Source organism: Cylas formicarius, unplaced genomic scaffold (genome assembly GCF_029955315.1).
Source record: "Cylas formicarius isolate icCylForm1 unplaced genomic scaffold, icCylForm1.1 PGA_scaffold_25__1_contigs__length_1324815, whole genome shotgun sequence".
NCBI lineage: Eukaryota > Metazoa > Arthropoda > Insecta > Coleoptera > Brentidae > Cylas > Cylas formicarius.
Window position 1 is genome coordinate 234,880 of NW_026844294.1, and position 27,996 is coordinate 262,875.

The window sequence follows — 27,996 nt, forward strand, 5'->3', positions numbered from 1 at the left end:
TAAAAACTTTTTTTCTACGCTGATCATTTGTAAACCAAACGTTGCCGAGATATGAGTTACGTTGCCAAGCGCGTATACCTTCGAAAAAAATCGATTTCATCAAGATACGACCCGTTTTTGACGATTCAGCCAAAGGGAAGAAAAGTCCTTCGTTGAAGCAATGCCTTGATAAGAAGGTGAACTTAATTGAGCTAATTCCGGACATCTTACTCAGGTTCAGACAGTGCCAAATCAGGTTAAAAGCGGACATTTGTAAGGCATGTGTTCATCAAGATGACAGAGACTACCTTCGCTTCTTCAGAGGGCCGCAAAAAAATTTACAGACGATTTGTTTTTGGAGTCAACAATGGTCCTTTTTTGTTAGGGGCTACCATATTTTATATCTCGTTGTCTGGAAAGATGGGAGGGGAGTTGTCCGAAAGGTTTTATGTGAACAATTGTGTTTCGAGTGTGTTGATGTTGGCACCTTAAACAAGTTTATCGGAGAGTCGACTAGTGCCATGGCCGAAGCCCGTTTCGACTTACGAGTCTGGCAGTTCACGCATCAGCCAGTTAAAACGGACGTCTCATCAGAGTGTTCACTTACTCTTCTGCTAGGATGATTTTGTTATACGAGCAGCGATTTTTTGACTATTTCCAAAGACTGTATGGTAGAGTTGGGCAAGACAGCAAATGAAATTGTCGCCAAGAGATTGATGCTTTCATTGACGCAAAAAATGTTTTTAAAACAGCGATTTCTACACATTTAACTCGTTTTCCTAGAAAATTTAACGAGGTCTGGACATGTTTTGAAAAAAATGTTTCCGTAAAAATGCTACATCTATAGAAAAAGGAGAATAAGCGCTTGTGGAATGAATAATCTGGTTATAGTCGTACCTATCTATACGGTCAAAAGTTTGTCATCGAAACGGACCATAACCCACTAGTGTGGCTGTCAAAGTTAAAAGAACCCAATTATCGCCTTATTCTTTGGAGGCTTAATCTCGAGGAATTCGATTTCGAGATTAAATTCAAAAAATGAAAAGAAAACTTCGCAGCAGATAGACATAAATGCTTTGCACGAAGACGAAACACAATCTAACATCCCCGATGTCGACGGTACAGTCGCTAATCTAGCTTTTATTATTTCTTTTTCCTGTTTGGCAGTAAATAATTAAAACGTCATTCGGGCATTACGTTGTCATTTATTTATATCAATTAAACTAACAAATTCTATTATGACAATGAGAACGATTGAGTATTACATAATATATTAACTAAATAATTGTCAGTTGGGCCGTGGAACCATCTACAATTTGGCTTGGGTTTGATGCTTGACTTAGTGTAAAGTGAATCTCAGTATTATATAGATCGCGATGAGGATGGAACAGAATTTCCAAAGCACCCACGTGCAGAAAATGAAATTGCACTCGTCTATCTCAATATGATCGCCGAAATCTAAAATCAGTGAATTTTCGGGAAGTACATCAAACAAATCATCCACATATTGGCATAAAAGTGGAAATTTATAATCAACTTTATCTACAATGAAATATAATAATTTATTCATCACAATTTCCGCGATCAATAGGGAGGCGGCACCACCCATCGGCAGACCCTTAATTTGTTGATAGTAATCGTTGTTAAAGGTGAAAAAAGTGTTACTATATAGGAAGCGAATCATATCAATAAACTGTTTTTTCGGAATATTACAATTGGGTTCAATCAAATTGAAATGCTCGTCTAAAATTGCCAATACTAACTCTAGGGTGATATTCGTAAAAAGAGACACCACATCAAAAGAAGCAAGCACAAAGCCCTGAGGTATTTGAACACCGTTAACAAGTTCGTCAAATTCGAATGTGTTTCTAATTCTAAATTTATTGAATTCAGCGAAAGAGGCGCTCAATGGCAAAGAAAATGAATCTTCGGCCTGCCTAAGTCCTTTGATCTTTTTAAAATTATTCCCCTTAATTTTATTAAAAATCGAATTGTATTGAATGTTCGGTGTGAATAAAAAATCATCTAATATTAAAAGGAAGGTTTTTTCCACGTAGAAAGTCTGTATGTCGCCTCAAAGTACGTTCAAGTGTCATGTTGTGCATTTTTTTAGTTACCTTTTGTGTTCAGTTGTGAAGGTATGCGCCACAGTTGTTGTGTGCCATCTTGTAGATATCTGGGAGGCACGACGTCAGTGCCATATGTGATTCCAATCCTACGATAGAATTATCCCATTCTTACTCCTAGAAGCAAAGTGTAAATACAGTTAGGGGCTACTGGTAACTTGTTGCACAAAATAACTACGGGATCGCCCAATATTGACTAATATAGAGGGATCAATAAAAGATGTAAATGCTCATTGAATAGTGGCTTTTTATTGTTAAGTCAAGCTTTCGTCCAAGTATTTAGGCTTCCTCGGGACACTAGAATGTAATTAAACTCTAACAGCAGAGGGGGCACAGTACCCCTTGCACAAACAGAGAACCACGTGTTAGCCATTAAAGTAAAGGCTGCACAGATTAAAATAGTAAAACAAAGGAAACTTATGCCTAGACAACGAGTCACTAATCAATAAGTCAAATAACCGTAAACGACAAAGACCCAACAAAAATGCAACGCAATTCTATTCTGTCTGGTGGTCTGGTGATAATCTGCTCAACGACATTTAAAAAAAAAAACGACAAATTTGACAGTTGGAAAAATTTTCAGGCACATATAAAGAAAACTTGATAAATCAAAGAATCACCACCTTACAAAACCAAAGAATAAAAAGCAAAAAACCCACCACCGACCATTATCTTCGAACTTACCTTTAACCACGGTGAAAAACGCACAGACAATAATTTTAGTATTCGACTAGATCACAGACCCACAAAATTTTTTCACCTAAACCAACACTACAGGGCTTTTCTTGAATAGCAATCTGCTCAAACCGCGACTCAGGTAGAGAGTTAAGATTGTTAAGTTGTTTACAGATCTCTATAGACTCTCGCATTTTTCGTTGGTAGAAGAATTGATTACATGCAAGAATGTTAGTCGTTATTTAAAATAGAAAGATGAGACCTCTCACAAAACACTATGGCAATACTATAACATATTAAATTTCAAAAGTTTTAAAGTTTTAAGCCACAGTTTTTGAAACACGGTTACTACGGCACTTTTGACTTTTGAATATTACAATTGGGTTCAATCAAATTGAAATGCTCGTCGAAAATTGCCAATACTAATTCTAGGGTGATATTCGTAAAAAGAGACACCACATCAAAAGAAGCAAGCACAAAGCCCTGAGGTATTTGAACACCGTTAACAAGTTCGTCAAATTCGAACGTGTTTCTAATTCTAAATTTATTGAATTCAGGTGCTCAAAATCTGACCAACGAAACATGTCAATGGCTGTGTAGTTTCTCCGACACAAGACACTATAGGACACAGTGGGCAGTCCTCTTTATGGACTTTCGGTAAGCCATAATACTTTGGGCATACACGGTTTTATGTGATAAGTTTTTTTGAGATGGCTTCTTCAATATACCCTTGTTCTTTAATTTTTTTCACTAATGTATTACATTTATTTTTTGTTGAGGACGTAGGGTCTCTATGGACTGGAATATACGTTGCATTATCTCCAAGGAGTTCCAATGATTTTTGTATATATGATTCTCTAGACATGGCAACCGTGACCCTTGTCAGACTTGGTAATTGGTAGGTTAGAGTTAGCTCAGAAATTCCCTTGTCCGTCTCTCAATGTCTCAATGGCTAGAAAACCACAAACTTCAGCAAGTATTTTTTGTGCTAGAAATGTTCTTAAACCATTTAACATAATCGGCAAAGAAAATGAATCTTCGGCCTGCCTAAGTCCTTTGATCTTTTTTAAATTATTCCCCTTAATTTAATAAAATCGAATTGAATTGAATGTTCTGTGTGAATAAAAAATCATCTAAAATATTAAAAGGAAGGTTCTTTCCACGTAGAAAGTCTGATAAACCGGTCACAATCTGCGGTAGACATGTTGTGCATTTTTTTAGTTACCTTTTGTGCTAGAAATTCAAGTTGTCTATGGTTAGTGTTGTTCAGTCGTTGAAGTATGCGCCACAATTGTTGTGTGCCATCTTGTAGGTATCTGGGAGTCACGACGTCAGTGCCATATGTGATTCCAATCCTCCGATAGAATTATCCCATTCTTACTCCTAGAAGCAAAGAGTAAATACAGTAAGGGGCTACTGGTAACTTGTTGCACAAAATAACTGTGGGATCGCCCAATATTGACTAATATAGAGGGAGCAATAAAAGATGTAAATGCTCATTGCTCTTTTTATTGTTAAGTCCAGCTTTCGCCCAATTATTTAGGCTTTCTCAGGACACTAAAATGTAAAAGGGAAACACTCTATCACAAAAATAAGAAAAATACACTGGGCTTGTCAATACATACATCAATTAAACTCTAACAGCAGAGGGGACACAGTACCCCTTGCACAAACAGAGAACCACGTGTTAGCCATTAAAGTAAAGGCTGCACAGATTAAAATAGTAAAACAAAGGAAACTTATGCCTAGAAGAGTCACTAATTAATAACTAAAATAACCGGAAACGACAAAGACCCAACAAAAATGCAACCCAATTCGATTCTGTAGGGAATAGTCTGCTCAACGGCATTCAAAAAGAAAAACAGACAAATTTAACAGTTGGGAAAATGGTCAGGCACATATAAAGAAAACGACATATCAAAGAACCAAAGACTCACCACGTTACAAAAGCAAAAAACCCACCAACGACCTTTAACTTCGAACTTACGTTTAACTACGCTGAAAAAAGTACTTTCCAACTATATTAAATAATTATTCTCATCTCCTAATGATAAAAACATTAAAAACTAAATATGAAGCTGGTAAAAACCTTTTACAGTATGTTACAACTTTACTGGATAAAGTTAGGACAAAGATTGTTGATTCTGGTATTCCAAAGTCTTTATTGGATGAGGCCTTAAAGTGTTGTATGAACTAAGTCGGACTCCAAATAGGGCGATAGTTAGAGTAGTGGCACCCTCTACAATTTGGCATGGGTGAAAATCTAAGCAAGCTTCAGCCTGGTATATTACTCTACCAAAGAATAATAGGTTAGATGCTAAATCAAAAACCAAAAAAATAACAATCAAATCTTTATGCCTATATGTGGCAATTTAGAGAATATCACCAACAAATGTAAAATCATGTTTAATCCCCATTTCTCAAATTGGAATCCTTTCATACAGAGGCTTGAGAGAAAAATGACAACACTGTATAATCAAACTAATGTCTAGGCCGCTAGCTTGCTTTTTCCAGAGCACTAGTTAAATCTTCTAGTTCTACAGGAATATTCTAAAATAACATTAACATAATTGAAATTTATTAATACCTATATACTCGATACTAATAATTTATCTACCTTGAAGCAGATCTATTCTATAAATTCCCTCAAGTTCCTTTCTCTCTCAGACATGCTTGCAACTCTTAATATTTCCGCCTTGTGGTTGGTCCTCCAAGTGTTTATGATTGTGTTGTCCCTTCCTGATGCTTAACATTTTGTTTCTGTACATTTAAGATATTATTTTCCAATAACTGAAATTTACATATATCTATTAATCTACAACCTACAAAGGATAATAATATAAAATGCGACATTTTTTGCGATAAACATGCAAAATGCCTCTTTTGAGCTATTATAAAATATTAAATCAATTTTACCTCGTGGAAAACTATTCGTTGAGGAGTTTTGATACCCCACCACCCTATGAATTTACCTTCTAAAATTAATTGCATTCCGGCTTTTAAACATTTAAACTATTAAATTTGATATCTCTATACAAATTGCTGGCTCTAACCTAAACATTCTGTTTATCAATTATGTCTCAGCAGAGACTAGACGCTTTTGATACAGACTTGGTCTGCTGCCCGATTTCTTGCAATTAAAAACTCCTTTTTATACAGTGACCAAGCATAGGTATTATTTTTCTTTCCATGGTTAATTTAAGGCGTGCCTAGAGTTGTGTCAATTCGTCTTGCGGAATACGGTTCTTTTGAATTGTTACAGATTGAAATGAATGACAGAAACAGACTATAGAAAAGGAATTTGAGTATTGTTATAATATTTGTATATTATTGAGTTGCGATATCCTTGGTGGATTTACTTATGTGTTGAATTGAATATTGAATGAACTATCTATTTTCAGTCAGGTATTTAATTTACAGAAATTAATGTATTACTCGTCCAACCCAATACGTATCAATTATATTGATGATGCAGTAAAAAGCAGAAGACAGCTAACTATTATTATAGCGCAAACAGAAAATGTAGACACAACAATAATTCAAATTCAAATGAATCCGATTGAAAAGATTCGTCCTTTTCGTAATCGATCACTGATTGATTCGGTTGTCGTAAAATGAACGGTTCACACAACACTAACGACGCAATGACACCATCCTTGCGATCCCGGTGTAGGCGCAAGGATAGTGAAAAAGAGCAAGTGTGGCAACACCACTACTCGTAATCTCTGTAAGCACAGGTGTAGTAAAATTATTTAATTGATTAAACCTGTTCACCTTCAGCACACTTAGTGTACATCTGTAGGATACAGAAGAAATTGCACAACATTTAAAAAAAAAGCAATTTGGCAAGAGAAGGAAATTTACTTTGACAATTAGACTGCCACATTTTCGAAGTTATTTATATTATTGGAAAAGTATCTGATGAAAATTACAAGTATGTTTTTTATATAGTGTGCCGATTACTGCTGTTATAGTTAAAGTCTTATTTTAGTGGATACCACCTGGAAATGCCAATGTATCAAAATTTATAAAAGAAAAGCACCAGAAGAAAATACTAAAAAGTAAGAAATTTCTTTTGAAATTGAATTAAATTTCCCATATACCTTTATTTCTACCTTTGTTTTTAGGATAAATAAGTTGGTCAGCAAAAGTTGTGCTTGTAGAAGAGATTTTCATGAAAAGATATTAAAAGGGATTAGTGAAGTGTAAGTGCTTTTCTTTATTGCAAGCTTTTTTGTTAATGTATTTTTTAGTCAACCACACACTAGTTCCAAGTGCAAATGTAAGATACATTTTAATAGGAGAATGGTTAAAGAAAAGACTGGGTGAGTAAATAGTTTTTGTTATTACTTGTTTAGTTTTCACAAATTTACTCCGTATGAAATTTCTAAGCTTAACTGCTGTGCCCGCTACTGCTCTATGGCTCATAAACCACTTAGCAACATGGTAGAATGCTCTGACAACCTTGTTAAAAAAGTTACATTAAATTCTCTATTAAAAAGGTTTGTTTGTCAACACTTGTTATTTTTGTCTATTAAAACACATTGAAATTTAGTTAATTGAAAATATTAATATATTAAGACAAAATACCAAAAAGTCAATTCTAAACACATATAGTTCTGAGCAACATCTCATAATACTTGCAAAATACTACTAAATATTTCTTATCCATATGTAAGCATTAAGTAAGTGTAGTAGTAGTCAAGAAATCTTTAGGTGAAGGAGTTCTCTTTAATTATGTTCTAACCAATACAATCTTTGTTTTGTTTGTTGTTTTTTTCAAACCAAGTTTATATTTATGAAAAATGTATTTGCGATTGAAGCAAGCTTTGGGATGTCTGAGCTATATTATGTTGTCCACATACTGAGGCTGGAAAATCAAATTTTCTGTCAATACATTTTTTTTGGAAAATACTCCCTAATAGAAGTAGAATGGCATGAAAAGAGGCAGTTAGCAACTTATGTCTATTTTACCGATTTGGACAACTTCATGTCAGTTTTGATTGGCCAATATATATATATATATATATATATATATATATATATATATATATATATATATATATATATATATATATATATATATATATATATATTCATTTCCACCTCTTTTGAGCAGTTTGTCTGCAAATATCTATAGAACTGGTGAAATAATCTACAATAAAGGCTTTTGACGTTTGATAAAGCGCAAGTCGCATTTGTTTAAGAAACACTTTTAAATTTCTTTGATATGCAACCTCTGTGGGCTTGCAAGAATGCTGATAGGTAATTCAAGCAATGTTCAAGATATAATAAATTTGACTAAAATTAAGTGTTATTTTGTATTAGTGTCTGTTATAATTATGAAAGTATTTTTTAGTAAACAGATTATCAATTTGAAGTGCAAATGTCTTAAAATTTTTAAAGGAAACATACCAGAGAAACATATAAAAAAGTAAGAATTTTGTTTTGAAATTGAGTTTGCATTTCTTATATCCTTTTTTTCTACTTTTCTTTTTAGGAAAAGTAAGTTTGTCAGCAAAAGTTGTACTTGTAGAAGAGATGTTCATGAAAAGAGATTTGGAGGGATTAGTGAAGTGTAAGTCCTTTTTTTATTATATGCTTTTTTGTAAATATATTTCTTAGTCAACCACACACTAGTCACAAGGGCAAATGTAAGATAAATTTTAATTGGAGAATGGTTAAAGAAAATACTGGGTGAGTAAATTGTTTTTGTCTTTACTTGTTTAGTTTCAACAAATTTACTCTATATTAAACTCGTAAGTTTAACTACTGTACCTGCTGTTACTCTATGGTTATAATTAGCAACATAGGGGACCATCTTATTAAAAAAATGACTTCTAAGAGTGTTATTGATTTCCATTGTTTCTGTGTTATAAAGGTTGTTTGTCGACACCTCTTATTATTGTGTAGTTAAACAAAATGAAAATTAGTTAAGTGAAAATATTAATATATTAATTCAAAATACAAAAAAAGTCAATTCTAGACATATACATTTCTGGGCACTAGTCATGAGCATTTTAGTTAATTTCCCATATGTAAACAGTATTAGTATAAGTGTGGTAGTAGTAGTCTAGGAACCTTGAAGTGTAGGAGTTCTCTATTCTTTCTGTTTAAACATACTTTTTTCTCAAACCAAGTTTACGTTAATGATTACAAAAACTTATTCTACCAAGAAAGTTGTAAAAATATCTATAGAACTGGTTAAAGACTTTTGATATTTAATAAAGTGCAAGTCCCAATTGTTTGAGAAACACTTTTAAATTTTCTTTTGATGCAATCTCCGTGCGCTTGCAACAAAGCTGATAAGTAATTGAAGCAATGTCCAGGACATAACGCATATTCCTCATAGGATGGAGAAATAGCAGCGTAATAAAAGTGTCAAATTATGAATATTAAGTGTTATTTCGTATTAGTATATGGTATAGATGTAAAAATATTTTGTCATAAAATTTATAACGGAAAAGTGCCAGAACATAAAAAAATAAGAAGTCCAGTTTGAAATTCTAATTGAATTGTCTATATGTTTTTTTAGGAAAGATAAGTTTGTCGGCAGAAAGTGTGTTTGCAGAAGAGAGCGGAAGGGATTACAGTCAAATGTGATGTGTTTCAAATATAATTTAATATTTGCTTAATAGTTGAATTTGGCATTATAATTTTTTTTTTAAATATCTTCACAATTACGTAACTGGGTCTCTATGTTTATTTCGTTTATATTTTATAATTTTTACCAAAGAAAACTAACTTTATATTTATTTTTACCCAAGTGGCTTTTATGGGCCTTGAATATATAATTCACATAATAAAATTGTTTTTTAATTTTTATATAAAAGTTAATTTAAAACGGTTGAAGCCAAAATACGGAAAGCGCCGAATGATCAGTGGCCGCGGAAATTTTTAAAACAAACCTTAACATATAAACTATTTTTCACCTCCCTATATATCAAAATATAAGAACCTTTCTTCCTTTCTACTATCTATCAAAAAAATATTTGTTTGCACTCCCGTACAAGAGTTGCTATTGAGGGAAACTAAAAAACTGAAAATATTTTTTCCTACATTAATTGAAATTTACACACTTTCACTTATCGAGGATAATATCTATCAAGTGGATAATTTTTGTTTCCAGCAGAAATATTTGCTTAGACTCCCGTACGACGGTTAGGATTTAGATTTTATTGTATGTGGCCAATGTCTGGGCCTTCCTATTCCTTCCTGCATCAAATTTATCCCTCGTACAAAGGGAGGGGTATACTTTGTGAACCTCAGGTTTGGAGATTTCGGTCCCTAATTTTAAGGACCTGTTTCTTCCTACTGCCTTTTCTTCGGAGTCGTAATTTTCGTTTCCAGCATAAATATTCGCTTCCACTTCCGTACGAGAGTAGAGTTGTAAACGTAGTAAAACTAAAAAATTGAAAAAAAAATTAATTTGTTTATTTTTACGCATTTTCAAATCTTGGTAAAACTAGATCAAGAAAGTTATACTGTGCCATCAGGCAACCGATGCTACCAGGGAAATTCCATGGTTCGCGCGGGACTCTGTTCTATGGTAGCCGTGGTAGTAGAAGGTCACGGAAATAAAGGTGTTAAAAAAACGTATATTCAGCGTATGTTATTTTAAAATGTTATAGACAATAACATGACATATACCAAAATTGTCTTGAAACAATTTAGTATGGAAAAGATCAAACCAGTTACAATACCTACGAAGAAAAACAGGTAGGTCATAACAAAAGAAACTGTGATGCTGTGGAAAGCATGATCTATTTACCAAACAAAACATACCATATAATCAGGCCATACTAAATTTAAATAGAATTGTAAAATATTTAGCAAAAACCAAAACAAAATATCCATTTTATAAAGGAAAAAGTTAGGAAAGGATTGTAGGAAAGTAGAGAATTTAATTTCGGAAAACAGTACAGCAGATGTTTATACTAACTTTAAACTCTAACTTTAAACAGTAAAAATTTTTAAACATCGGAATATGTTGGTAAAGTAATTTAAGGTAATAATTTCAAAAATTGTAATTTTTAATAATTATTCGAACACGGTGATGGGTAGTAATGAACTTATAGAAGTTTTTAGCCTCTGTAGTTAATTATTTTAAGTTCAACAAAAATGTAAGTAAATTTGTAAAAACCCATCACATACGATAAACAAAAATAAAATTCTTAAAGTTAATATAAAAATTATTATACTTATAGAAAGAAAAGCAGCCTAATCTTATTAAAGATGGCAAAATTAACTTCATATTCCACATATTTCTGACGCGACACAAAAGTGTGAAACATGCAATTTTTTGATAAAATTGTTTTTTTAGACACCGTCGGCGTTGCAAAAATTACAAGTGCCTGGTCTTACTGAGGAGAGCAAGGTACTCGCGGGAGGCGAGCCTGACCGACGATGTTACGCGGAGCGAGACTATTATGTCACCGTGGCCGCGCATAATCTATATAAATATCTCTCTCGCTGTTTGTTTTTGTTCGCAGCGAGACAATTGGGTCGTCCAGGTCGCATATAATTAAATTATTAAAGATAACCCGCAAACGTCAATAATTTTTTAAGATAGAAACTATAGTTTATTTACGGCACGTCGCAAATACGCCGCTTACGCGAGCAATATGCGAGGAAGTATTGTCTGCAGGCACATCCGTTAAACTGATAAGAGGAAAGCTCGCCTTTATTGGTATCTGCTCATATATTCAGAGGGGCGGAAAAAATAAGCAATAGGCATAGTACATTTTATTGACTAAGACGTACATAGCTGAAAAAATCTAAAGCATTGAAGAAATCTAATGAGGTATGTATAGGGAAAGACGCCCTTCTGTCGAATAAGTTGAAATTCTATCGTTTAAATTTCGACTCAATTTGTCCAAGCTGGACGCCATGACTCGAAACGAATCTAAAAATCGGAGTTTTAAAAATACCTTTTTTCGATGTTGTCGACCAATACCTGTCTCGTAAAGAAAATGTAAAAAATTTTACCTTCCGGTAGGTAAGGTCTCGGGCGCTTGGCTTCGTCAGCAGCAATAGGGACGGCGGCGGGTCTTTTCGGGTCTTTGGTATTGGTCTTAAAGGGTGGCACCCCTGCGTCCTAGCACTTAGGAAACCACATGGGTCCGTTGTGCCCTCAGACCGCGCTAGAAGGCGTCCAGAATACCGATCCTTCTATAGGTCAACAACTCCTTTAGCCCAATACCGTGCACTGAGTCCGGATCGATCAGAAGACTCCAAATCCTGCCCATGCCAAAACAGGTCCCTCGGTGAGCGGATGATACGGGGTCTCCTCCATTGGACACCTCATATTTCTCGCGTTGATGACGTCGTATATCCCACCGCATACGTCACAATGCCCGTGCCTCGCGAGCTGGTCTTTTCGGCTGAACTAGCGGTTGCAATATTCGCAGGCGAACATTATTTTTTTGCCTCTCACTCCCGAACTGTTCTAGTATCACTTAACACTTACTATTTTTATGCGGTGAAAACAAAAAAATCCAAAGAATGAAGACTGACTGTGGCGGTGGTCACATGTTAATAACGTTATTTCCTTCTCCGATAACGAAGTTAAAATAATGCAAACTTTCGAGTACGTTCCTTCCTTCCGGTTAATTAAGATTTTCTCCGGAAATGCTTATCATTACTGGGTCATATCTGTTTCGGATCTGTCGAAACCTTTTAGACGTTTTGAACATGTTCGAGAGCTGTTCCGCAGTTATTTTTAGACATAATTTAGATCTGACCAAAAGCGTCCTCTCAAATATTTGAAATAAAATGACTGGAAATATATTGTTGGGATTTTATTTTTTTATCACATTACAGTTACTGAATATTTTTTACAATTTTATACAATATCTGCTAGACCAAAATTTTGAAAATATCCGCTTTTTACTGTGTATTCTTCGGCACGTAAGCGCAGTACTAAAAGATCGGCCTGAACAACTGCTATCTGAGTTTCGAGCTGCTGGATATTTTCTTCGCAAACTACCACTTTTTTTTGTCATCTTTAAAAGCCTCAAACCATTCTCCTTGTGCTTGCGGTAGAGATTTAATTTTTCTTCTTTTATCTCGGCAATTGCACCAATAGGTTTGCCTTTTAGAATATCAGTAGTTATCTACACACTTAACTGTGACCGGGGATGATATCTAGGTGACCATCATCCCTCCAGAAGGGGTCGTAGCAGCTGAAAAAGTAAGGTGTCTCACCTGTCGCTAATTACAGGTGTAGGTGTAATGTCACCTGACCTGTGGTAACCGTTAGGTGTAGGTGACCCCTGTCGCTAATTACAGGTGTAATGTCACCTTACCTGTGTCGAACGTGAGGTGTAGGTGTGTATTCGCACCCATCGTTATTTTTATGACGTCACAGTGCCTTTCGGCACGCCGACCTCGTTAGAGAGTTAATTTTTCGCGTTAGTGCCTTTTGGCAATTCCGACCCCGCTAGGGGGTTAGTTTTCGCGTTAGTGCCTTTTTGGCAATTCCGACCCCGCTAGACGGTTAGTTTTCGCGTTAGTGCCTTTTTGGCGGTTCCAACCCCGCTTGAGGGGTAGTTTTCGCGTTAGTGCCTTTAAGGCAATTCCGGCCCTGCTAGGTGTAGTTTTTGCGTTAGTGCCTCTTTGGTAAACTCACTCCCGGTAAAAAAGGGGTTTGTTAGAAAAATAAATTTAGTAGTGCCTTTTTGGCACTACGAGGGAAATAAATGGGCGTATTTTTGAGAGGAGAAAAAACCGACCGGTGTCGCGGTCGGGATTTGAATTTCGAATCTTCGGATAAGCGCCGCCGACGCGCTGTTCCTATAGCCTAACTCGGCTTACATGGGATAGCCGACGACGACTCGTTTATTTCGCGGCGGCGACGATAAGAGAATTCAATTAAACTTATTAAATAAACACGCTTCGATAAAATGTATGATTTATTGACATTTACAAAGTATTGACATCCGATATGTTTAAATTTGCTAATCGGGGAAATATTAGAAATGCGCGAAATAAATAAACATATTTTAATTAACTTACAATGTATCTGGTTAAGGGTTGAATAACATTTTTTGGTAACTTTATAATTTTTTTCCTTTGAGTTGAGTATACAACACCCCCACCATACCCAACCTTGGTTAAGCCTCGAGAAAAGACAGACTTGCGTGAGGGTCTGTAGTGCGATCCACGAAAAAACAAGCTCTCTTCCGTGACCGGTTCGCGAAAACCCCGCCCTCTGTTCCTTACCACCCCCCAATGCTTCAGAAAATACCCCTAAGGAGACCCAGCCGGGCAGACGACGACGCGGGAAACCATCAAGGTGGGTGATTAATCGTTTCGGGTGTTGTATGTCCTACCGTTTTCTTGCCGCTCTTTCCCGTTTAAGTTTTGAGGGTGATTTACAACCACCTTCCCCCAACCCTTCACATATTGCTCCTTCTCCCAGGATTAGAATCAGTCTTTTGGATTTTTAGAGTCATTCACAAACTTTAGTAATTTAATGTTCGCTATCGTGAACAGGTTAGCAAAAAACGTGTAAAGTTTGGAGCGCAAAAAAGCGGTCTCAGAAAAAGCGTTTACCGTCGATTCGAATTGCGGCCGTCTTCTTTATTTGATTCGTTCTAAACTTATTTTCTGGGTGCTCAAATTCTTCTTCCTTTTAATTTACAGCGGGTACTCTGTAGCTTTTGGAAAGAAGAATTTTGTTCAAAACGATTTCGAGACTTAGGTGTGCATTTGTTGATTCTGTGGTGGAGCATTGCACGCGGCGGTTTAACCTCCGTTTGCTCCCGACAGAATCCCTTGTATTCGTCCTCAAAAGTTTGATATCGGTTTCCACTGTGTGGACTTAGTGTTTTTAGTGTTCAGTGCATGTTTTAAAGTGATAATCGTCGTCGGCCCCGTCGTTTTTCCCTGTTCACGCCGGTATGGAGGCCGGATGGGCCCGGATGGTCCGCGGTGGAAGCGGGGGGAAGCCGATTTTTTTTGGTATCGGTCAGAATCGTTTTTTGCTAGCTGAGCAAATTATTGGTTATTCTTCTTCTTTGTACGTGGTGGTCAATGACCAGAAGCGAAAATCCTCGACGGAAGTCGGCAATGGGCGAATGATCCTAGCAGTCGTGCCCAACATTTTTTTGTGAAACGCATAATTGAATTGAATTGTGTGCATTTGTTTACAAAACGATTTAGAATGTCGGAAATGGATACATTTAGTGCTAAGCGGGATTTAACACTTAGACGCTTTAACGATATATTGTTAGCGGGTGAGAAAGCTCGCGTTGAACCCGATGATGATGAAATTTTATGCAATTTTATGGATGTCAAGTTTAGCTAGCACTTTTGAGTCCTTGCAATTGGAAGTAATCTCCTTAGCGAATGATTCGGAAAGAGATCGACAGTTTGCGGTTCAAGATCACTTTCATCAATTGCATTATTCAATTCGATCTATTGCCAAGCGATTATTTGAGAAAGTGGAACCTAAGGCTCACCGGCACCATCGTAGTTAGTCGAGACTCGCAAAGAAATAGTAATCTCCGACTCCCCCGTATTGCCATTCCGAAATTTGATGGTGACTTGAAAAATTGGCCTACATTTTTTGATATGTTTAACACCTTAATCCATAATAATTCTTCCCTTTCAAACATTGAAAAATTTCAATTTTTATTGTCTTATTTGGTCGTATTGGTAGTATAGCTTACAATGCTCTCGTGAAGCGTTATTAAAAGATCGATTGATGTTAACCGATTATTGGCTGTCGATCTTACGGGCTCGGACTATGAAGAGTGACTCGGTTGTCGAACTGAGGAGATTGCTTTCAACATTTTCAGAGAATCTTGCAGCTATCGATAAATTCAATATCGACTTGTGGGATTTTACAAAATTCAATTTGCTTTTAGAGAAACTCAACTCGACTCTCAAGATGTCCCGTTAAGACCAATAGTTAGCGCACCCGGATCACCAACGTATTACTTGGTTAAACACTTGGCATCGCTGCTCCAACCACACATAGGACACGGCACCAGTTACATCAAGGACTCCACCGACTTCATGCGCAAGATTCAAGATATCAATATTGAACAAAACGACATCTTTGTGAGCTTCGACGTCGTCTCACTGTTTACCAAAGTACCTCTGAAGAGTTGCTTGGACATGGTGAACTGGATATTTCCTGTCGATATTTGCTGACTTTTTGAAGTCTGTCTGACCGGTAGCTATTTTGTGTTTAAGGGAAACTTCTACGAACAGGTGGATGGAGTGGCAATGGGAAGCCCATTAAACCCGGTTATAGCCAACTTATTTATTTTGAGGAAAAAGCGATCGAGACCTCAGAGTACAAGCCAGCAAAGTGGTTCCGGTGCGTGGATGACACCTTCATGATTTGGAAACATGGTATGGACAAGCTCAACAACTTTCTGCAGCATCTCAACAGTCAACATCCCAGCATCCAGTTTACTATGGAGACTGAAAATGACCAACAACTTGCATTCTTGGACGTACTAGTGAGGAAGCGAGGTAACAAGCTGGGCCACACAGTTTACAGAAAACCAACCCATACGGACAGATACCTGCATGCTCTATCCAACCATCACCCAAGTCAAAAGTATGGGGTTATCAGAACCCTGACAGAACGAGCCCGAAGGATTTGCGAACCGGAGAACCTCCAGATGGAATTTGAACACCTAAAAACTACGTTCCAGCGAAATGGCTACAACAAGAGGGAGATCGAAAGATCAATGAACTCAAGACCATCGAGATCACGGGATACCGAACAACGACCCTTCACCTCCCACGCATATCTGCCGTATATTCCGAGTGTCACCAACAGGATTGGCAGAGTAACGGCTATCACAACAGACTAGTCAGGGAAGCCATTGAGATACAAAAACATCCACACAATTTCAACAGAAAGGAGGAGACCCTTAGACTCAACCAAATCTGAAACCCGATCCTTAGGAACGCCCGAGCAGTACCGATCGATATCCCGAGACCAACCGAAGCGGAACAAGCCCCGCCCACCACCAATCGGCATAAATACAACCTGCGCAGGAGAAATCGTCAGTCTACGTCCAACATCGGAGTTGGAAGGACCTCTGAAGAAGCTCGCCACTCGTGCTAGCGAAACGTTAGGAAGTAATTCCAATCGACGACGGCCTTTAAACCCGAATCAAGATAATAGCTGAATGGGTCCTGTTCTGCGAAGGAAAAGACATAGAGTTACTGGTAAGCAAACTTAATAGAGCTCTAAAAACATTACAGAACTGACTAGAGAACAACAACCTCCCACTGTGTGCTGATAAATGTGAAGCCGCCTGGTTTACAAAAGGTAGGAGAAGAGTCCCGTCGGTAAATATGTAACGGTCTATTCTTCACCGTTAGCGCTTCCGCCAATTCGTCAAGAACCCTGGTAAAATTTTCGAACGGAAAGAACTCCTTAGTAACAGCCAATTTTTTATTTAGGATCTTATTGCATTTACAGGTACAGTTAGCACAAGCCATTAAAAGAATATTTCTAACGTAGTATTGGGAAATTCCGTGTAGTGGTGGTTATCTTCTTCCAACCCTGTATATAATGCCCCTGCGTCGTCTTTTTTGGCCTTGTGGCGGTATTAAACGCCAGTGCATGTAGACACGTTTGCATACTTCCTTAGATTGAGACCTTAGTACTTCTTGGATGGCTAGAGGCTGCTCGGAGTTGTAACGGTCATTGTAGCCATTGCTTTCGTTCGTCCTGGTATATTCCTGCGACATCCCTCGCACTCGAGGCTCCGTAGCATTGCCTGTCTCTATTCTAGTTGTTGCTCCTTAAAAGGAGAGCGATCAAATCGGTATCCAAGGCTCTAAGAGAAGACATGCTCGTGGTTGTTTTAGGTTAGTTGGTTGCTGTTCCCTGTATCTGGTTTGTTATGCATAGAGGGAGCATTTTATTACTTACCTGGCTGTTATTTGTACACATCTCCTGGTTCTCGACGTAGAAGTGGAAGACTTTTAGTATTTGGTTTGCCGGCATTGTTTACGTCCTTCGCTTCGCTGACAGGTGTTTGGCAATGTTGCCATATGCCGTAGTTTCTTGGACCGTCGCGTGTATATTTTCTTCAATTTCTCTTGGGTATTCGGTCTCTCGAAAACAATTAATGTGATTCTTCTAAATATTTATTAATGTTTCGATCGTAATTTCGATCTTTTGCAAAATATTTTTATTTTGTATAGGTGACATATATAACAATTAATGACATTTAACGTTGTGTTAATATATTAAAAAAAAAAGTCAGCGAATATTTTATACAGATTGGAGTGGGATGCAAAACAGGTACGGATGTTTTTTATTATATTGGATAATTTAATTTTGTTAGTTTAAAATTTAAAAAAGTTAAATTGAATTGAATGTTTTTAATAACATTTTCTTCTAGATACTCCATAACAAGTTGTGCAACTATGCTTGAAATTGACATACCCGTGGCACAACCTTCGACTTGTTTATAGAACATGTTTTTATATTGAAAAAATGTGGATTTTAGTGTAAAATCTAAAGCCATTAAAAATTCATTGAGAGGAATATCTGTGTGTAATTTAATTTTATCCCGTTGTGTTTTAATTTGTCACGGTTCCGTTTTATTATTACTCTTTATTGGCGTATTTAAGATATTAATTTATTAAAGATTATTACTGCCGTATTATTTGGGCGAGAGTCCTTAGTCAACGTGGCTAACGCCGATTACTGGCTTAGCGCGGCTTCTGTGGGTTGGTAAAATACTGGTTGCATAGCTCACGAAAATTACAAATTCGGATTTGATTTCTGATGGGTTTCATTTTTTAACGTTATACAAAGCTGCTTTACAGCGAAGCAGTAGATTTTTCTATCGAAGTCCGTAGTAGTTCGGTTCCGGCTTTCTGAAGTATTGGTTTGGAAGTGTTAGGTTGGTATTGTGCCTAGGGTTATTTTGTTTTGCTAGTTTTCGATCGGTTCCTATTGTCAGGCCTCGATTCCCTTCAATTTTTGTGAAAGAAGCCAGAAGCTTGGTGAAGGTCATTGGAATTATGGTTGGAAATTTCCCGAGTTTGGGGATCGAGCCTTCCGCCGCGGCTACTGCGACTTGTTGCTTGGATGACCCTAACGGAGACTATACTAGCGATGGAAGTGACGATGGCAGAGATGAAGTTCCCAAGTACACATCGTCGTCAGAGGAAACTCACTATATGCCTCATGCATATGAGGCAGCGGAGGCCTTAGCCAGAGTGGGCTGCTCGCATAGGCATATAGGGTCAGAGCCCCGGTTGGGGATCGCCCCGTGTGTGAGGCGGGGAGCTCTCGAAGCCTGGGCGAGAGACCGGGCCGCGGTGGGCTGGAGAGTTGCTCGGGGAATGAGGCAGGCGAGGCTTATGATGGATGGGCCCGCCCTTCCTCGGACCAGGGAGCTGCTTAGACTGACCAGAAGAGAGTGTAGAGCACTAACAGGGGCGTACACAGGACATTGCTGGCTTAGAAGGCATCTTTGCTTGCTTGCTTGAGTGCCCTGCCTTGACATGGGCAAGATTGGGAGTTTTCGGAACGGCCCTGATCGATCCGGACTCAGTGCACGGTATTGGGCTGACCTTCTATAGGAGGGGTGGCATTCTGGACGCCCTCTAGAGCGGCCTGGGGGCACAACGGGCCCGTCTGGTGGCCTAAGTTCTTGGACGCCCCCCTTTAATACCAATACCAATACCAATAATGCCTCATGCATATTTCTCATTTTGTCTGAAATCATAAAATTTAGATCTTTAAGTCGACTTTCGAAATCGGCGTAGATTACAAATGGCGAAGTTTCTTTGTCGTCGGTACCGGATCAAAATCATTAATTTTTGTATAATGCTTATTTTAAAATAATATTAAATTGACATTTTTTTCGCGTTTGTCTTTAGTTAAACGGTCCGGTAACACTGAATAAAAACATTTACTGTGGTTTTGAATTTACTCTATAACATACACATTTAGGCAAATTCCGTTGGATTTATCAAATATATGAATTTGGTTTAGATTCACCGCCGTTGGACAGTTGTCATTTCATAATACGTTCTTAAAAAAGGATATGAAGTCGGTAAGTATTGTTGGCCACGTTCTTTTGCAGGAAAAAAAGACCACAGATTCGTTTAAATTCGTTCCTAAGTCGATTTTCGGTAGAAACATATTTCACTTCGGTCACGTCTTGGCCGTCGTTTTTTCTTTTTATGAATTCACCGCAGTCGCTTAAAATTTGTTCCTCTTTTTGTTTCAAAGTTATTGTTACACCTGCAATTTTCTTTGTATCATCTTACCTCTCGATCTCAGGGTAAGACACTGCCCAGGCTAGTTCACTAACAAAAAAGAAAAATTAATAAGGTAAAAAAAAATTACTAAATAGAAGCCCAAGTTGGAAGACGGTAAAGGGCACCTCGGTCAGTCCCAGAAGGTGGTAGGTAGGCGCCACGTGATTCAAAAAGCTAAACTTAACAACCCGAAGTTCCACCCGTGAAGGAAATAAACAAGTGAATCGCAAACAATAATTTATTCCCTCGAACCTGGTGGTAGGTGTAAGTGTCAAATCTCACTTTCAAGTTTTGGCGGTGCAAAACAAGGCTGCAAGAACAGGCCACTGAAGTTACAAAAACCTTAAGCTGTTCCGAACATTACACAGCTGTCTGTTAATGTTCCGGGAACCAAGCCAAGGTGGAATGTTGGCTCAGTACTCGCACTCAACACCCGCACGTGGGCAGTCCCAGCCTCCTACTCGATAGGGGAAACTCCACAACTAAATATGTAAAAACATTATTTGCCTAACAGGCCTGTAATAAAACAAGTTCGTATCTCATAGGGCGAAGCAGCTTTGTATTTCAAAATGAAGCCGCTTGTCCTACAGGGACGCATTGTATCCTGTATAAAGTGTCTTTCACGTCTCGCAGAACTTAAAGTCACGGCAAACTTTGTTAAATATCAAAATTTGTACAAATAATGGCGTTGTCGAATGATATTTTTTCAAATATCTCGCGCGCCCTGTAGAATTGACGAAATCTGAAACTCTTTCTCGACACAGTCTACGATACTGTTCAAATCAAATTAAGGGATCTTCAGAAGTTTTTCATTTATCCCCAATAATTTATCCAAAAAAACGGAAATTTTTAGGTTATTTTAGATTTTTTGTCCATAAACGACACACCCGGCACATAATTTAAACAATGTTCGATATAGAGGTAATAGCCCTGGAAGATGCAGTACGTAGTAATAGTAAATGACGTCATCGCGTTTAGATTGACAGCGTGAAATAGTGATTTTCATTTGGATGTTTTCAAATATCTCGAACAGTGTATGTGACGAAAACTGTAAATACAAAAGTTGTAGCTGTCGATGTGACCTGTAACACTGTTTAAACCAATTGACCATATTTTTGACGAATTTTGTTTTATATCTAATAATTTAATGACAAAAAGAATTTTTGTCTATAATTAAAAAACACTGTACATAATCAAAAAATGTTTGAAATTAAAGTTATAGTACCGAATCTTCCGCGTCTCTTATTAAAATAATTTGGCCGATCAAGTTAATAGTTTTCAAGAAATTTTGTTTTTTCTAGAAGAAAAAACCAGCCTTTTAGTTATGGTCAATTGTCCATATAAGGGGAACCTAATTTTCAGTTTTTTGCAATTTGCCGGCGCACCCTATCCATTTTTAATAAATCATCAAGAATAAATAATTTTCACCACCTCATACGTCTTCTGGGTCAAGAATTTTTTCGATCATCTATACTGTTTTTAATTTTTTAAAAATATTTACCGACCCCCTAGCCCCCGCCCCCTCCAAATTTCACTAAGTCGCATTAGGGTACTAAACTCTATATGGGGGCCAATATTGAAATAGCTGCAAATCTCGGACACTTATCGTGTTTCATAGCGATGTACGAAAAACAGAAGAAAATTGCAAAAAAAAGACAGACGCCAATATCTCGTGGCCGGTTCTGAAGTTATTCGCGTTTTTAGGAAGCGTCCACACAGAACGAATAACAGAGAACGGGCAAACAGACAATAAAAACTTTTTTTCTACGCTGATCATTTGTAAACCAAACGTTGCCGAGATATGAGTTACGTTGCCAAGCGCGTATACCTTCGAAAAAAAATCGATTTCATCAAGATACGACCCGTTTTTGACGATTCAGCCAAAGGGAAGAAAAGTCCTTCGTTGAAGCAATGCCTTGATAAGAAGGTGAACTTAATTGAGCTAATTCCGGACATCTTACTCAGGTTCAGACAGTGCCAAATCAGGTTAAAAGCGGACATTTGTAAGGCATGTGTTCATCAAGATGACAGAGACTACCTTCGCTTCTTCAGAGGGCCGCAAAAAAATTTACAGACGATTTGTTTTTGGAGTCAACAATGGTCCTTTTTTGTTAGGGGCTACCATATTTTATATCTCGTTGTCTGGAAAGATGGGAGGGGAGTTGTCCGAAAGGTTTTATGTGAACAATTGTGTTTCGAGTGTGTTGATGTTGGCACCTTAAACAAGTTTATCGGAGAGTCGACTAGTGCCATGGCCGAAGCCCGTTTCGACTTACGAGTCTGGCAGTTCACGCATCAGCCAGTTAAAACGGACGTCTCATCAGAGTGTTCACTTACTCTTCTGCTAGGATGATTTTGTTATACGAGCAGCGATTTTTTGACTATTTCCAAAGACTGTATGGTAGAGTTGGGCAAGACAGCAAATGAAATTGTCGCCAAGAGATTGATGCTTTCATTGACGCAAAAAATGTTTTTAAAACAGCGATTTCTACACATTTAACTCGTTTTCCTAGAAAATTTAACGAGGTCTGGACATGTTTTGAAAAAAATGTTTCCGTAAAAATGCTACATCTATAGAAAAAGGAGAATAAGCGCTTGTGGAATGAATAATCTGGTTATAGTCGTACCTATCTATACGGTCAAAAGTTTGTCATCGAAACGGACCATAACCCACTAGTGTGGCTGTCAAAGTTAAAAGAACCCAATTATCGCCTTATTCTTTGGAGGCTTAATCTCGAGGAATTCGATTTCGAGATTAAATTCAAAAAATGAAAAGAAAACTTCGCAGCAGATAGACATAAATGCTTTGCACGAAGACGAAACACAATCTAGCATCCCCGATGTCGACGGTACAGTCGCTAATCTAGCTTTTATTATTTCTTTTTCCTGTTTGGCAGTAAATAATTAAAACGTCATTCGGGCATTACGTTGTCATTTATTTATATCAATTAAACTAACAAATTCTATTATGACAATGAGAACGATTGAGTATTACATAATATATTAACTAAATAATTGTCAGTTGGGCCGTGGAACCATCTACAATTTGGCTTGGGTTTGATGCTTGACTTAGTGTAAAGTGAATCTCAGTATTATATAGATCGCGATGAGGATGGAACAGAATTTCCAAAGCACCCACGTGCAGAAAATGAAATTGCACTCGTCTATCTCAATATGATCGCCGAAATCTAAAATCAGTGAATTTTCGGGAAGTACATCAAACAAATCATCCACATATTGGCATAAAAGTGGAAATTTATAATCAACTTTATCTACAATGAAATATAATAATTTATTCATCACAATTTCCGCGATCAATAGGGAGGCGGCACCACCCATCGGCAGACCCTTAATTTGTTGATAGTAATCGTTGTTAAAGGTGAAAAAAGTGTTACTATATAGGAAGCGAATCATATCAATAAACTGTTTTTTCGGAATATTACAATTGGGTTCAATCAAATTGAAATGCTCGTCTAAAATTGCCAATACTAACTCTAGGGTGATATTCGTAAAAAGAGACACCACATCAAAAGAAGCAAGCACAAAGCCCTGAGGTATTTGAACACCGTTAACAAGTTCGTCAAATTCGAATGTGTTTCTAATTCTAAATTTATTGAATTCAGCGAAAGAGGCGCTCAATGGCAAAGAAAATGAATCTTCGGCCTGCCTAAGTCCTTTGATCTTTTTAAAATTATTCCCCTTAATTTTATTAAAAATCGAATTGTATTGAATGTTCGGTGTGAATAAAAAATCATCTAATATTAAAAGGAAGGTTTTTTCCACGTAGAAAGTCTGTATGTCGCCTCAAAGTACGTTCAAGTGTCATGTTGTGCATTTTTTTAGTTACCTTTTGTGTTCAGTTGTGAAGGTATGCGCCACAGTTGTTGTGTGCCATCTTGTAGATATCTGGGAGGCACGACGTCAGTGCCATATGTGATTCCAATCCTACGATAGAATTATCCCATTCTTACTCCTAGAAGCAAAGTGTAAATACAGTTAGGGGCTACTGGTAACTTGTTGCACAAAATAACTACGGGATCGCCCAATATTGACTAATATAGAGGGATCAATAAAAGATGTAAATGCTCATTGAATAGTGGCTTTTTATTGTTAAGTCAAGCTTTCGTCCAAGTATTTAGGCTTCCTCGGGACACTAGAATGTAATTAAACTCTAACAGCAGAGGGGGCACAGTACCCCTTGCACAAACAGAGAACCACGTGTTAGCCATTAAAGTAAAGGCTGCACAGATTAAAATAGTAAAACAAAGGAAACTTATGCCTAGACAACGAGTCACTAATCAATAAGTCAAATAACCGTAAACGACAAAGACCCAACAAAAATGCAACGCAATTCTATTCTGTCTGGTGGTCTGGTGATAATCTGCTCAACGACATTTAAAAAAAAAAACGACAAATTTGACAGTTGGAAAAATTTTCAGGCACATATAAAGAAAACTTGATAAATCAAAGAATCACCACCTTACAAAACCAAAGAATAAAAAGCAAAAAACCCACCACCGACCATTATCTTCGAACTTACCTTTAACCACGGTGAAAAACGCACAGACAATAATTTTAGTATTCGACTAGATCACAGACCCACAAAATTTTTTCACCTAAACCAACACTACAGGGCTTTTCTTGAATAGCAATCTGCTCAAACCGCGACTCAGGTAGAGAGTTAAGATTGTTAAGTTGTTTACAGATCTCTATAGACTCTCGCATTTTTCGTTGGTAGAAGAATTGATTACATGCAAGAATGTTAGTCGTTATTTAAAATAGAAAGATGAGACCTCTCACAAAACACTATGGCAATACTATAACATATTAAATTTCAAAAGTTTTAAAGTTTTAAGCCACAGTTTTTGAAACACGGTTACTACGGCACTTTTGACTTTTGAATATTACAATTGGGTTCAATCAAATTGAAATGCTCGTCGAAAATTGCCAATACTAATTCTAGGGTGATATTCGTAAAAAGAGACACCACATCAAAAGAAGCAAGCACAAAGCCCTGAGGTATTTGAACACCGTTAACAAGTTCGTCAAATTCGAACGTGTTTCTAATTCTAAATTTATTGAATTCAGGTGCTCAAAATCTGACCAACGAAACATGTCAATGGCTGTGTAGTTTCTCCGACACAAGACACTATAGGACACAGTGGGCAGTCCTCTTTATGGACTTTCGGTAAGCCATAATACTTTGGGCATACACGGTTTTATGTGATAAGTTTTTTTGAGATGGCTTCTTCAATATACCCTTGTTCTTTAATTTTTTTCACTAATGTATTACATTTATTTTTTGTTGAGGACGTAGGGTCTCTATGGACTGGAATATACGTTGCATTATCTCCAAGGAGTTCCAATGATTTTTGTATATATGATTCTCTAGACATGGCAACCGTGACCCTTGTCAGACTTGGTAATTGGTAGGTTAGAGTTAGCTCAGAAATTCCCTTGTCCGTCTCTCAATGTCTCAATGGCTAGAAAACCACAAACTTCAGCAAGTATTTTTTGTGCTAGAAATGTTCTTAAACCATTTAACATAATCGGCAAAGAAAATGAATCTTCGGCCTGCCTAAGTCCTTTGATCTTTTTTAAATTATTCCCCTTAATTTAATAAAATCGAATTGAATTGAATGTTCTGTGTGAATAAAAAATCATCTAAAATATTAAAAGGAAGGTTCTTTCCACGTAGAAAGTCTGATAAACCGGTCACAATCTGCGGTAGACATGTTGTGCATTTTTTTAGTTACCTTTTGTGCTAGAAATTCAAGTTGTCTATGGTTAGTGTTGTTCAGTCGTTGAAGTATGCGCCACAATTGTTGTGTGCCATCTTGTAGGTATCTGGGAGTCACGACGTCAGTGCCATATGTGATTCCAATCCTCCGATAGAATTATCCCATTCTTACTCCTAGAAGCAAAGAGTAAATACAGTAAGGGGCTACTGGTAACTTGTTGCACAAAATAACTGTGGGATCGCCCAATATTGACTAATATAGAGGGAGCAATAAAAGATGTAAATGCTCATTGCTCTTTTTATTGTTAAGTCCAGCTTTCGCCCAATTATTTAGGCTTTCTCAGGACACTAAAATGTAAAAGGGAAACACTCTATCACAAAAATAAGAAAAATACACTGGGCTTGTCAATACATACATCAATTAAACTCTAACAGCAGAGGGGACACAGTACCCCTTGCACAAACAGAGAACCACGTGTTAGCCATTAAAGTAAAGGCTGCACAGATTAAAATAGTAAAACAAAGGAAACTTATGCCTAGAAGAGTCACTAATTAATAACTAAAATAACCGGAAACGACAAAGACCCAACAAAAATGCAACCCAATTCGATTCTGTAGGGAATAGTCTGCTCAACGGCATTCAAAAAGAAAAACAGACAAATTTAACAGTTGGGAAAATGGTCAGGCACATATAAAGAAAACGACATATCAAAGAACCAAAGACTCACCACGTTACAAAAGCAAAAAACCCACCAACGACCTTTAACTTCGAACTTACGTTTAACTACGCTGAAAAAAGTACTTTCCAACTATATTAAATAATTATTCTCATCTCCTAATGATAAAAACATTAAAAACTAAATATGAAGCTGGTAAAAACCTTTTACAGTATGTTACAACTTTACTGGATAAAGTTAGGACAAAGATTGTTGATTCTGGTATTCCAAAGTCTTTATTGGATGAGGCCTTAAAGTGTTGTATGAACTAAGTCGGACTCCAAATAGGGCGATAGTTAGAGTAGTGGCACCCTCTACAATTTGGCATGGGTGAAAATCTAAGCAAGCTTCAGCCTGGTATATTACTCTACCAAAGAATAATAGGTTAGATGCTAAATCAAAAACCAAAAAAATAACAATCAAATCTTTATGCCTATATGTGGCAATTTAGAGAATATCACCAACAAATGTAAAATCATGTTTAATCCCCATTTCTCAAATTGGAATCCTTTCATACAGAGGCTTGAGAGAAAAATGACAACACTGTATAATCAAACTAATGTCTAGGCCGCTAGCTTGCTTTTTCCAGAGCACTAGTTAAATCTTCTAGTTCTACAGGAATATTCTAAAATAACATTAACATAATTGAAATTTATTAATACCTATATACTCGATACTAATAATTTATCTACCTTGAAGCAGATCTATTCTATAAATTCCCTCAAGTTCCTTTCTCTCTCAGACATGCTTGCAACTCTTAATATTTCCGCCTTGTGGTTGGTCCTCCAAGTGTTTATGATTGTGTTGTCCCTTCCTGATGCTTAACATTTTGTTTCTGTACATTTAAGATATTATTTTCCAATAACTGAAATTTACATATATCTATTAATCTACAACCTACAAAGGATAATAATATAAAATGCGACATTTTTTGCGATAAACATGCAAAATGCCTCTTTTGAGCTATTATAAAATATTAAATCAATTTTACCTCGTGGAAAACTATTCGTTGAGGAGTTTTGATACCCCACCACCCTATGAATTTACCTTCTAAAATTAATTGCATTCCGGCTTTTAAACATTTAAACTATTAAATTTGATATCTCTATACAAATTGCTGGCTCTAACCTAAACATTCTGTTTATCAATTATGTCTCAGCAGAGACTAGACGCTTTTGATACAGACTTGGTCTGCTGCCCGATTTCTTGCAATTAAAAACTCCTTTTTATACAGTGACCAAGCATAGGTATTATTTTTCTTTCCATGGTTAATTTAAGGCGTGCCTAGAGTTGTGTCAATTCGTCTTGCGGAATACGGTTCTTTTGAATTGTTACAGATTGAAATGAATGACAGAAACAGACTATAGAAAAGGAATTTGAGTATTGTTATAATATTTGTATATTATTGAGTTGCGATATCCTTGGTGGATTTACTTATGTGTTGAATTGAATATTGAATGAACTATCTATTTTCAGTCAGGTATTTAATTTACAGAAATTA

General features: G+C 36.9%; 1 protein-coding gene and 1 long non-coding RNA gene across 11 annotated transcripts; one reads left to right on the forward strand and one right to left on the reverse strand.

Moving 5' to 3' along the window:
• Window positions 1–51: 51 nt before the first annotated feature.
• LOC132697587 (uncharacterized) lies at window positions 52–27,988 on the reverse strand. Of its 8 annotated transcripts, XR_009618210.1 has the most exons (8): window positions 27,487–27,988; window positions 27,188–27,360; window positions 26,196–27,120; window positions 25,796–26,127; window positions 23,887–24,012; window positions 4,006–4,163; window positions 2,097–2,222; window positions 52–1,437 (listed from the first exon to the last, which is right to left on the reverse strand). It is a non-coding gene; the product is annotated as an uncharacterized LOC132697587 (long non-coding RNA). The 8 variants fall into 8 exon arrangements; XR_009618212.1 differs by having other exon boundaries at window positions 26,196–27,360; window positions 27,543–27,988; XR_009618211.1 differs by having other exon boundaries at window positions 25,796–25,953; window positions 26,558–27,360.
• Window positions 6,516–11,583, forward strand: LOC132697585 (uncharacterized). 3 transcript variants are annotated; one of them, XM_060663137.1, is made up of 8 exons: window positions 6,516–6,714; window positions 6,772–6,841; window positions 6,908–6,985; window positions 7,034–7,105; window positions 8,140–8,214; window positions 8,281–8,358; window positions 8,406–8,477; window positions 9,316–11,583. In XM_060663137.1, the coding sequence occupies exons 1-8, from the start codon at window positions 6,702–6,704 to the stop codon at window positions 9,413–9,415; spliced, it is 558 nt and encodes a 185-aa protein (XP_060519120.1). In that variant the 5' UTR covers window positions 6,516–6,701; the 3' UTR covers window positions 9,416–11,583. The 3 variants fall into 3 exon arrangements, with proteins under 3 accessions (XP_060519120.1, XP_060519122.1, XP_060519121.1); XM_060663139.1 differs by lacking the exon at window positions 8,140–8,214 and having other exon boundaries at window positions 6,561–6,714; window positions 9,316–10,142; XM_060663138.1 differs by lacking the exon at window positions 8,406–8,477 and having other exon boundaries at window positions 6,561–6,714; window positions 9,316–9,592.
• Window positions 27,989–27,996: the final 8 nt, after the last annotated feature.

What these genes read in the sequence shown, in the direction of transcription:
- LOC132697585 (XM_060663137.1), top strand. An exon ending in ATGGTTAAAGAAAAGACTGG is followed by an intron (nt 7,106 to 8,139) that starts GTGAGTAAATAG and finishes AGTATTTTTTAG; the next exon opens with TAAACAGATTATCAATTTGA. An exon ending in CCAGAGAAACATATAAAAAA is followed by an intron (nt 8,215 to 8,280) that starts GTAAGAATTTTG and finishes TTTTCTTTTTAG; the next exon opens with GAAAAGTAAGTTTGTCAGCA.